At 39.4% G+C, this 12455-nt stretch overlaps 1 protein-coding gene across 1 annotated transcript; it reads left to right on the top strand.

Moving 5' to 3' along the window:
- Positions 1 to 7902: 7902 nt before the first annotated feature.
- On the top strand, positions 7903 to 9982 carry LOC139744787 (uncharacterized). The gene is made up of 3 exons (XM_071655202.1): positions 7903 to 8686; positions 8871 to 8897; positions 9870 to 9982. Exons 1-3 carry the CDS (start codon positions 7903 to 7905, stop codon positions 9980 to 9982), a joined length of 924 nt encoding a protein of 307 aa, XP_071511303.1.
- The last annotated feature ends 2473 nt before the right edge of the window (positions 9983 to 12455 follow it).

The following is a 12455-nucleotide window of genomic DNA, read 5'->3' as shown; positions in this document are numbered from 1 at the left end:
TCCCAATCTTGCTGCAGTGTAAAATGGCCGCCTGGACATTACTTGGTCCCTATTGCTATTTGCCTTGTGTGTTCTTTTGTTGTTGTTTAGCATCATGCTGCTTATTGCAACTACAGTACTCTGTGGTAACACTTTGTTATCAACTCAGGGTTATGTCAAATACAATGTATTGATTTGCTCAAAACAAAACAAAAAGAAAAAAGATAAGAAAGCTATTCAAAACAAAGTCAAAGAAAATGGAATTATGAGATTTTGAAATAGATGACTAGATTGATTTACTGTATAAAAAAAAAACACACACACACAAAATAAACAGAATGCTGCCACTCTCAAAGGTGTGTTCTTAATAGACTGGTTCATTAACATTTTAACCCTTTTCCCACTTTTCCCCAATTTTCTCATGTTTTTTGTGCCTTATCAGATTGAATGAAATATGGTCACCCACAGTCTGGTTATGTACATTTGTATGTTGGTTTCACATTGTAATAAAAGTACAAACACCACTGCAATGAAAATTTCTCACAGTCAAATATTACAGTGCAATTTTGACCAAGTGAAATAACTGTTTTGGAAATAAAGAGTACAATCGAATTAGGCATGAATGAAATGAATGAAAGATTTGTGATGAGTCTTTTGTTTGTATGTGTAATTAAATGTAGTCATGCGTGTGTGAATGGAATTTTGTGAAATGCATGTTTCTGTGATGATGAATCAATGAATCATGTATTTGCGTCTAAGTTCCTCTGATTCATGATTTGTGATTGTTTGGGGGGAAAAAAAAACTATCATGCACGATGTCTGTGATCACTTGCAATGTCTATCAGATGTGGATGCGTATCAATGTTGGCTGTACGCACTTCATTCTTACACATGAAGTTTCACCCTGAAAATCCCTTCAAAAACTCGGAAACGTTTCCAATTCAATCAGTTCATCACTTTGAAAAGAAACCAATTCCAGCAAGTTCATCTGTTGTTTTCATTTTCTTTTATTCATTAGTTTATGTTGTATTTGGTTTTCTCAAATCCTCTTTGCACCTAGAAAGCGATATGAGAATAGGCTATTAGCATGTAGTTGTGTATTTTGAAACACATCTCGACTATCACTAGACCCCCCCCCCCCTTATCCCTGGGAGTCATTTCCAGTCATTTCTGATCAAGCTCCCACTCTCCCTCCCTCCCTCCCTCTCTCTCTCTCTCTCTTCCTTAAGTATTATCTCATTGCTGTACTTTGCTTGTAAGAAGTAACACAGGATCACATTCATGATATTAAAAAAAAAGCAAACCCTTTTGAAAATATTTCATCTTCTTCAATGTAAAAAATTTATCAGAATTTGACTGAACTCGGAGACATACACCGCCATAACGTGAATGTTTGATGTAGCACGGAAGGGTTTAGAAATAGAGACAGGTTAAAAAAACACTAACAACAAAGGGCAGACGTCTGTGTTTAGCATAGTAAACAGAAAAGAGAACATTGTGTGTAGCTCATCATCCTATCGTCTCTAAACGTGCACGCACAATAACGCAGATCATCAGACCCGCGATGTACTCTTACTTTCATTATTGTGTACGATGTCATCCAGATTAAAGAATCGACTTTTTCAACAAAATGCTTTAGGCTGGTCACGTTTTTCCTTGACATACCACATGATTACCTTCTTATACATAAAGGAAAGATTAACACTAACCATCCAGTCACTGGGAATCCACTTTACATTGTGTTTTGTTATAGCGACCCGCCTTGTAATCCCTTTACTGAGAACAGTGTCTGGATAATTACTTTGTAGATGGACATGACATGCACAATAGCAGGGGCGGATCCAGGGAGGACCGCAACCGGCGCACGCCCCTTGCCCCCCCCCCCCCCTTTATTTTTTGTTGAAACAAAAGAAATAAAAAGGAAAATAAAAAAGAAATAAAAGGCGTGCGCCCCCCTTTAATTTTGTAAACGCGCCCCCTCTTTACGGAATTCCTGGATCCGCCCCTGAATAGGGGAAGCGATCTTTGGTTCTCGCTTCTTTCACCTCTTTCCGTCAGTCAACCGTGCCCTATTCTTCCCCCAACCTCTCACATCTTTCCCTATCCATTCTCTCGCCCTTCCCCTCTCTCTCTCTCCCCCCTCTGTCTCTTTCTGCCCGTCTGTTTCAACATTCCATGCATTTTCGTAGAGTAATTTCTTTTGATTTGGTTGTTTTCAAATTGATCGCTGATCATCACTGATGCACGTTATACTATTTAGTTGATATTTTGACTATTAGTGATGACCTTTATTTGAAAACACACGGTACATTAGTTTGTTTCATACGTCAACGCATGTTGTCATCGAGGTTATACTCTTTCATCACTGCAGTAGACCCTATACTTTGTTGCAAAGACGAACTGTTGAAGTTGTATTCCACTCTCTCATAAGTTTTAATTTGACTGATATCACTCATCAACACGGTAGAAGTTCATTCAATTAGGACATGAAGTAAAATGCCAGAAATGATTGTTTTTAAAGTTTTCCTTTTTAACGGAACTTTAATGTTGATCACAACGCATATGCCAGTGAGTCGATTTTACCGGCGGCTCACCGGCCTGCATCTCATTGACCTTCACGTTGACTTCAACATGGAATGTCAAGATGTCAGTAGTTTGGAGGGTCAGTGTCCGGTACAGTGTGTTACGTAACAGAACAAAAACAACCCGACGTCGTCACATTTATCCAAAGTTTGATGACCCTACTGATGATTGCATTTTCCTTCGTGCGCAGGAATCAATTGAAGGCGGACATTATTTCCATTTGAGATGGAACTAAGCGATGTTGTCCTATATGGATGTTATTTGTCTAAAACGAGTGACTCTGCATTGAACTTTTGTTATACATTCATTTATTCGTCATTGTCATGCTTTTTGTTGTTGTTGTTTTTTTTAGTCACACGCTTTATATAACTACAACATTAATCAGCAAAATCTATTCAAGCGAAATAGTATAGACAAAATAGCACCCCCCCCCCCCCAATATGCTCTCTTTTGTTGTTTCGGTTTAATGTTTTACGCAAACCAAACTTGCTTCCAGCATGTACCAAATATTGTCATGATGCAAGTAGCTTTTAAACTTCAACCTCTTCCTCTATAGATTTTGGTTCCATTGAGGTCTTGAGTTCAACGGCCTTTGGAGATTATCCAACTGGCAACCGCACGGACGTTCATACGGCGAGCGTGAAATTCAACATCAGCGGTGCGTGACGGGTAGGGGCATAGACAACCCTTGCTATGGGTCATGAGTGAAAGTTGTTCGAACGTTTTCAGGCAAGGAGAGGAAGAGGGAAATGAAGAGAGGGAGAGGGGGGGGGGGAGAAGGGAGGAAGAAGAGGGGGAGAGAGGGAGAGACAGAAGGTTATAATAGTTGAATGGACAAAGCGAATCACTGCACAAAAGTAAACACAAACAAGAACGATTTGTAACTGATGTAATGATCGAACAAGCGTCCAGATTGACTTTGTGGGAACATCAGTTGGCCTTGTCTTTTATTTTCCTGATAGAGAAGCACATGTCCACTTCGATTGTCCATTTTCATGGGCTGAGGCTATTGTTTGACACCTTACGAACTCTATCATTACAGATCGGTCAATACAATTTCAAAGACAACTAACATGACAAAGGAAACGCCGACAAGCCATGAGAGTTAAAAATGATAATCTGTATTGTCTTAAAGGCTGGGAATTCTCTCCGGCTAAGAATCAACATGGAGGGCACAAAAGCTCATTTTGTGCGGGGGTAGAGGGAGTAGGTTTTTGTTATTCTTTTAATGATTTTTTTTTTAGCTTGTCGCTACTTTAACACAATTTGCTAAAACCTTGAACTAAAAAAAAATAATAAGATTAAAAATAAGAATATCTATGCTCATACTTTGCCTTATTTGATACCGCGTCATTGTATAAAATCACAAATACACAAGCATACACAAATATGCCCAAAAAAATCATATAGAATGATAAAAAACCTTTTACTTCGTTCACTGTTAAGGGGTAGATCTTAGCATGAAGGAAACTTATTCGCATTTAACATTGAAAGAGCAGGAAGAAATGTAAAATTCCTGACATTTCATTACTTTTATGTCTTACGACGTAAGCATAACGTGGGATATACTAGTACATTGTATATTTTTAGGTCCTTGATCTTTAGGAGATCACGAAAATTATATGCCGGCCGTGAAACGTCATAGTCACTATGACAACAAATTCAAGAACACAAGTTCCGACTGGTGTTAGTCGATGCAGTTTTAATTATTTATTTTACAGGCTGAACAAGCATTTAAGTATAAAAAAAAAGAGAAAGAGTGAAGGCGACAATACATTGAGGAACGTAGGAATTACGCATTCGTATTTCAATTGTGATAACAGCAATTTTAGATTGAGGGATATAATTTACTCTCTATCATCATTTGCACTTTGTTCTGTGAAATGTCAACAACAATTGGATAAATATCGTGGTCCCAAAAGGGCTATTTGACTAAAGATAGAACAAAACTTCGTGATGCAGAAAATTGGTCCAAGGAGAAATAGTTATCAATGGCCAAACCAGGATGCAAGGTTCACAGGGCTGTAGATAGGTGGTTTTTGTTGCCATTTTGGTTCTTTGTAACAATAGATGGTCAACGATATCTAGGATTACGTCAGGAACTATATGCATGCACGATAGTCCTCCGTGGCGTAACTTTACAAATTCGCCTAGCACACCCTCCCAATGATTCAAGATAATTTATAAAGGTTATTAACTTCAGTAAGAGCTCATGAGCTCTGCCTTGCAGTAGATTTAAATGAAGCATCGCCCTTGTCTACTTTTAAGGAGAGAAAAGAAAAAGGAATTGTGAGTAATCGAAGGTAAAAGTATAAAAATGGAATTTCTTTACGCTCGTTAACGCAACATTTCGATGAAAAATTACAAACATATCAAAAGTAAAGCAGTGGGTGTTTTGAGCGGTTAGTCAACAATATAAATAAGAGTTATGTTTTCCTTACAAACTTAATGTCAATCACACAACGATAATACAGCCTCATTTTTAGTTTGCAAATGTTGTAATATAGGAAATTATGGCAGGATCTGTCTTATTTGTTCTGATTGAAATGAACTAACAAAATACGCATGACTCAAGGCAGCGAAATAGATATTGCCTTTTTTTTTCACAACAGGCAACTCAGGCCGAAATATGCTCATCGTCTCCAAATTATTATGAACTGTCATATTTTCCTTTTTCTATATATTGTTATCTTCTTCTTCGTTTCCTTTTACAGTTAAATATACATGCATTCGTCTAACGCCGGCTCAGATGAGCCAGAAACTTTACAGGAACGATGATAAGTGCGGTTACCATGGTTTCCTTCCATCCTGAAAGACCATAAAAAGATAGAACTTTCTGTTAAGCTTTCTCGGTGAATTCACACTTACAAGATGTATCTGAGAAGGAAGGTGTGTCACTGGCATTTGAAAGTTATGGTAGTCATCCCACACATAGGCCCGATAATAAAACATTCTAACTGTGATGACTTTGTTAGACAGTGTGAGACGAACAGTCTCGGAAACCCCTGTTTACTCATAAATATAAACACAATTCCATTTCTTAAGGTCTGTGGCTCCATTTTCTTGGTAAGATATTGGTGATGGTGACTCCTTAATCTTGTCAACGAATATTAATTTCTTTGATACTAAAACTATTCTTGTTATTGCTCTTTTTTTTCTTCTTTTTTTTTTTTTTGCTCTTACAGTGTAAGTGAGATTCATCGGCTTATAATGGGCCAAGCTTCCTCGAGCTTCATCGATAAGTTAGTAATGCTGTGGTGTTAAGGCATGAGGTTCGAGTGGGTCAAACATTCGAGTTCTTGCTAAGAGTTGAGACTGGTGCGATTTCGATGTTTGACCTGAAATGAGGCGAGCAAACTCCAAAGCAATTATTGGCTTAACGGTCTTCTGAACACTGAGCATAATGCGCTCCCCCGTTTAGTGTCATGCAGTTAGCGGGATTGTAAGTTCAACAGCGAGGTACCCACGCCAACCTGTCAGCAATAAAACGTATTTGCCGTCAAAAAGCATCCATTATTTATCCTCATCAACGACGGACAAGTCAGCGATGAGCGACATTTGCAAACTCGGCCTCTCCAGCCCGGGTGTTGTTTCCCCAAACACGTCTTGCAGGAAGGACAAAAACGGGATTTTGAATGCCGATTAGCTCTCGAAAACAAGGTTCAACAAAAGGCGATATCGATCGAACCGTTGTCTGAGGTATCGATTGATAAATTGCCAGATGCGGAATCGCGGGGAGTTGTCAAAAGCTGCATGGGCGGCAGCCGGCATTGTTCGCGCTTTGTCACCGTCCTTTCTCTTCTCCTTTCACAAAAAGTGATGGATTTTACTTGACGTTTTGGAGAGCGGTGTATCGGATTCACTCTGGGGTTGTTTACTCGTTAGCAGCGGTCGCTCACAGTGAGACGGATTTCAGGCTTGACGTGACGATGATGGTAATGGCGGATTTGCTTCGGGGCGATATTGAGTATCATTATATACGTGTCATTGCAAGGAGATCCAGGATGCAAGGTTAATAGATGCAAGGGCAGCATTTCGGCATACTACTACTACTACGTGCAGCATTCAAGAAACTAGAGCATTACTTCTTTCAAGACACTAGAAACACAATGGAACAGTGATTATCTTAGAGAACAGGAGGTGTGATTGTATCTCGTTGCTCAGTTGGATGATGCTACAAGGATGACTAATCACCGCTACAAACTGTGATCGCCCTTCCAACATCTCGTTCTGACGGTGGACGAGAGTAAAAGCACCAAATCCAAAGCGCAAAAGCCATATTTCATAGCAATATATCAATAGCTGACCGCAAGGACGCGTCATAGGGTCCTACTTATTCGATATTTAGATTAAACGTCTTCACCAACTAGTGCTGTCATATTCTAATTTTCTTTACTGTCATACATCTTGATACTCAATAAGTGCAGAGGTACAGTAATGCTACCGAGGTTATGTTCAAGGAAATGTTTCGGGTTATTGTCACCGATAATTGTGACATGCTGACGAACACGCCGGTTTTCCTTGGAAATTATCTGTAACTCTTTGAGTGACACATCGAATTCCAACAGCCGACAGCTGGGAATTAAGATCTTTGCTAAATGAACGCAATTAGATCGTCTTATCTGTGCAACAGAACTTAATCAAATTGATGCTGATATTCTTGTGCCGAGTTGCAACAACAATAACAAGAAGACTGCTGCATGATATGGACATGGACGACAGTTGGGGAAAATGTTATGAATGGGTTACAGTTCCATATAACAAATATTGATGTAAACCTTTAGTTTGGAGCCTATCTCAGCGTTCTGAAGTTGATTAAGGTTGAGATTTCAGAGGATGCTCGTATAGAGATGGCATGAACTACAAATGGCCGATGAGCGGCAGGCAGAGGCTGTAGCTGACTCGTGGACACGCGACGAGCGAGCTAAAGCCAGGCGACTGGCAGACGTCAAGAGGGGTACGAAAACGCGACGCCAGTTCCAGACTTTAGCCGAATCGACCCTGCCGCATCGAATACCTTACGCTGTTCATGATGGAACGACTTTCTCATTTTCTGCCACTGACACTAGAGTCGGAACTCTGAAGTCGGTTCGAAGCGAAGTTCATGGAAGACATTCTTGTCCGACATTACCCGCTATTTCAACTCTATCCAATGATCGTTTCGAAGAAAGAACTAAAGGAGAAATTCACCTGGCTAGAGGAAAAGACAAATCTGCTTTGGACGGCTTGAAAAATCCGCTTCAAACAGTTATTTCGCGTAAAAAGAGAAAATCGGTAAATTTGTCTCCCATAGCAACGAGGGACAATCTGAACTTCCTTGAATCAAACAATGCGGGAACCATGGCGGTACACGCAGGTCCTTCAATGAATTCAGATAACACGAAGATGTCGACTCGTGACAGCAAAGGTATTGATTCAGATTCAAGGGTGCTGTCTGTTGGAGAGTGTATCAAAAACAAAGCGACATCGATTGAACATAATCAGAAGAAATCTGTGGACCTTACAAATGCAACGAATGCAAACCTCAGAAGAAAGTCAACCACTGATTTGTCGATACCTCGAATCAGGGTTCAGGATTTCGGGACAACGGCGCCACTCCTACGAAGTGTCTCGGAAGGGGTGTACAAAGCTGACGAAAAAGGCAATAAACTCGAAAGGGCGGGTCCCTTGACCGAATCCACGCGCCGATATTCCGTTCTCATCAGCGGCGGAACGCTCTCGAAACAGGCGCCATACGTGGATCGCGTCAAACCAGAATTAGTGAAAAACGATATATCGGGGAGCCCACCGTCGAAGATGGATCGTCTGCAGCACTCCGATTCAGTAGACCAGTCCCGAGATGCTATTACAGTTCCCGCGCCGGGACACGGGCGTCACTTGAGAAGTCGCAAGGAACTCTTTGCCTTCCAGCAGGATCTGTTACTTCCCAGGTACAGGAAGTTGGCCGGGATCAGCGAGAATGTGAGCGGGAATGCCAGCGTAAATACGAGCGGGCAAAGCATCGGCGGGAAAGGAGGACCTCCCGATCCCGAAGAAAGTAATGGCACAAAAAAGTCGGGGGCGACCCAGAGAACCGAGGAGGTCTTCGAGAAAGTACGGCTCATCATTCAAGGTCCCACAAAAGAGGCTCCCAAGAATGACTCCCAAAATAGCGGTAAGTTGAGACTTTCGTCTTCACTCTCTCCATCACTGCACAGTTGATAAAATCATTCGATGTTAAATTATTGTAGTCACTTCTTTTCCTCACTTAATACTTAAAAATGAAAAGCTTTATCAGCCTTATTTAGGTTTTCTTACACAAACTTACATCAAACAGATAATCAAACCAACATCTGGTCGACCCTCAAATCATGTCATTGACAATCAACAACAACAACAAAGAAGAAGAAAAGAAAGGAAAAATCTTATAATACTTCAGAGCTCCATCAAATTGTCCAATGAAGCATTGACCGAAGAAACATATAATTCAAATCACACTATAAAATGAAATCAAGTCTCAGCTATGACCAGCCCTGACATGTAAATGAGTCCTTCTTCAGCCTTTCATTTCTTAAATAGCGGCGGAACTACGGGGGGGGGGGGGGGGGGGGCTACGGGGGCTGCCAAGTGAAACTGTGATGTGTACTAGTAAAAAAAGACGCTATCACGCTGATTTGTTGCTAGAATTGCAATAAAAAAGAAACATGTGAAGACCGTGACAGCAAAGATCAGAAGACCTTTTATTTTTATTTTGGTTTTTCCTTTTATTTTTATTTTCCTTTTGTTTTGTTTTGTTTTTTTTTTTATTAACACATCATTTAGGGAGAGAATCGTCATTGGGTCACCCTCCCCCTTCCCCTTACTACAAAAGCTAGCTCCGCCCCTGTTAAACATGAGATCACATGATAAAATGAGCTTATGTTATTTCTGCCTAAAGCTTCTGAAAAATATCCTTTGTAGGTTTTTTTTTCTTTCTTAATCCGGCCTGACGATTTATCTCTTCTTTGCTTGAACTTTTTTATCCCTTTGCACATCTGCATATTGACCATATTCGCTCTTTTTTCTTTTTCTTTTCTTTTTTTTTTCTTTTTTTTTTTTTGTTTCGTTGTTGGTAGCATTGATTGGTTGGTACACGCTTTCATGCATGATGATACGTTTGACGTGCTTGGAGACGTTGTGGCATTATCAATGATGATAACATTAAGTCGTGTGGTGGCGTATATGCAGTGAATGCGACTCAATGAAACGTAATGAAACAATGCACAGATATCAAAACAGATAACTTATTTTGATCTCTCTTTCTCTCGTATTCTCTTTCTCCCCTCAAGGCAAGCGTCGCCAGGCAATGCCAATCTACCTCAAGTCTGGGCTGCCTTGTGGCTATGTGGACCCATCCAGCAAGTGTGACGCCTGGCTTGATGCTAACGACTTCAACGAGTGATTCAATGGCATCATTCCTAACTCGATTGGAAAGTTTTAACATTTTGATCATCAAAATTATCACAATTACTATTACTGTCGTCGTCATTTTCAACATTATTATTGTTAGTTCAAGTATTCATAATTATGATTGCTATCATTTTCATTGTTATTGTCATCGAAATATATCATTGTGACAAAATAACTATCTTCTCGCTTTGATGAAAGCGCGAAAGCACTATATCCTGATAATCGTGCCATCGTAAACCTATTGTGCGCTTTTTATTGTCACTTCAGTATCATGATGCATTTCATTGTAATTATACTCACACTAGAGTATATATTTCTTAAGTATGTGATTTTCCACTTTCCGCATCTCTGCCAACATTCGTTATTATTCAGGCATTACGAGGGTGTACTTATCAATGAGACGTTGATTATTTTGAAAGCTTGCAAAGGATCGAGAAGTTTGGTACTACGTCTCACCTTGTTATCTTCTATCTATCTTTGCCTTGTTCTCATTGTAATGCTTTTATTTTGTGAACTTAAATTATGAACGCAATTTATCGACAATGGCGACGCCGCCATCTCGTTTTCCGAGATCTAAAGAGAGTTTTCATAGCCAGACGAGGTATTAACAAATAATAGTAAATTATTTGTGTATAGTACGAGCTTTACTCCGTGTCTTTGCCGGTGTATCAAACAATGAGCTTTGTGCTCTTACCTTGGAAACCTGGGTTTCGCCGGAGAGCTTTACATTCAAGAAACCTACTATCGTCAAAACTCACTACAACCCGCTCCGCTTTATGTTGCCTTATTATTGAAGTGTTGGAATCACTCTGTGGATTCGATTCGATATTTGCTCACTCAACCCTTCCGTGAGCGCATGTACGGATTGAACTATACAAGGTAACGGAACACACATTAGTGTCACTAAGATGTTAACACTTCTATGTTTTCGCCATCTAAATAATGTTTTGTCATATGTACACAAATAGAACACAGTCAAACTCGGTGTACAAATGGAATCCGTTAAGACGTATAAAAGACGATGCCTTTGTATTGTACATGCCCGACATTTTGAGTCAGAATGCATTAAGGGTTTTATAGTAGTTTCGACTTCCAAGGGACGTGACATGCATACTCCCACTGTTAAGTTTCTTGACACAGTGACTTCTCAGGGAGTTTGAACAATTTTTAATGAGATACGCTGGCGGAGCGTGATGGTTTTGTGATGATTTCGTCATTCATATACGAAAGAAATATTATAAGATCTTGACCATTGTCAGTCCATCAATACTCATCGCCTGTTGATACTAACGTGGACATGAATGGAGATTGCTTGCATCACACTGAATTCGATAGATGCTGCGTTCAATGCAGATGCGTGATCGATCATGATCGCATCCTTTTTCGTCACGGTGAACAAAAATTTCAACATCGTGTGCATCAAGCAAAATACAAAAAAAAAAAACAAACAAACACACACCACAAAATCAACACTGGCAATCTTTAGTGCATGCGTTCCTTTGCGGGAAGCCGATGTGGCATACACTTATGTCTTCGTTATCAAGAAGTTTTTGAAGAAAGATAATGTCATAGGCTGTGTGAAATAGTATTTGGCGGTGACTGGCAACAGTATTCAGATATGACAAAATTACATTCCCCGCTTTATATCGTTATTTTCACTACTAGTTTTTCGTATTACAATCAGTGTGGTCTTTCTCCTACCTTACAAAAGCCTTTCGGCGCCATCATGATTATAAAATGTAGCGTAGAGATAGTAGATATATATATACTTCCTTGCATAATTTTTCTTCACGCAGCGACGGAGTTAACGCCGAAAACGTTTTTTTCCCCCAAGATATAAGTTAAATAGAAGCGTCATGCATTGAATGCATTGACTCTATATATTTGGCAAGGACTTTACTTTTCTTTTCTTTTTTTGAAAATCGTGAAAATATACTTTACAGTTATTGATTGTGGTCTGAAATAGCTAAAGTGTCTGGGTAAGTGTGCAAAAGGCTGTTTACATGTTAATCAGTTAATTATTTGAATACATCGCCGCTAACAGTGAACTACGTAATGTTAGTAATGTTAGTAATGTTGAGTCACGATTGTGATTTGTTCAGAATATGTCGTAGATTTTATAGTTCTCTCTATATTGTGTAACTTTTTTAGCTGTTTCTATACTCGTCATTCTTTTTTTTTTAAATAATTTAACCGTGAATTCATTCTATTTGTACAGTATGTCTTTGTATCTATCTCATTCAATGCTTCTTTTCCTCTAGAATACAGAAATACCAAGGACATACACGCACACACACAGACATACTCGTATCTTATGTGCATACAAATGACATGTGTTTCTTTTAACTATTTTACTTTTCTAATCTCTGCTTGTCTATCAAACATTCTATCAATCCATTGGCACACTTCATTGTTGTATGTATATTTTAAAAAAGGTAGGCATTTAAACTGACAGAATGATGAAG

This window comes from Diadema antillarum, unplaced genomic scaffold (assembly GCF_040938485.1).
Source record: "Diadema antillarum isolate AM-2024a unplaced genomic scaffold, OU_Dant_1.0 seq00001212_RagTag, whole genome shotgun sequence".
NCBI lineage: Eukaryota > Metazoa > Echinodermata > Echinoidea > Diadematoida > Diadematidae > Diadema > Diadema antillarum.
The sequence above is the reverse complement of the archived record's forward strand: the minus strand, read 5'-3'. Positions and strand labels throughout refer to the sequence as shown.

Excerpts from the sequence above, each read along its gene's own strand:
- LOC139744787 (XM_071655202.1), top strand. The coding sequence starts at position 7,903 with ATGGCGGTACACGCAGGTCCTTCAATGAATTCAGATAACACGAAGATG. Across the intron at positions 8,687-8,870 it reads CATTCAAGGTCCCACAAAAG|TCAAACAGATAATCAAACCA; the intron begins AGGCTCCCAAGA and ends CACAAACTTACA. Across the intron at positions 8,898-9,869 it reads GATAATCAAACCAACATCTG|GCAAGCGTCGCCAGGCAATG; the intron begins GTCGACCCTCAA and ends TCTCCCCTCAAG.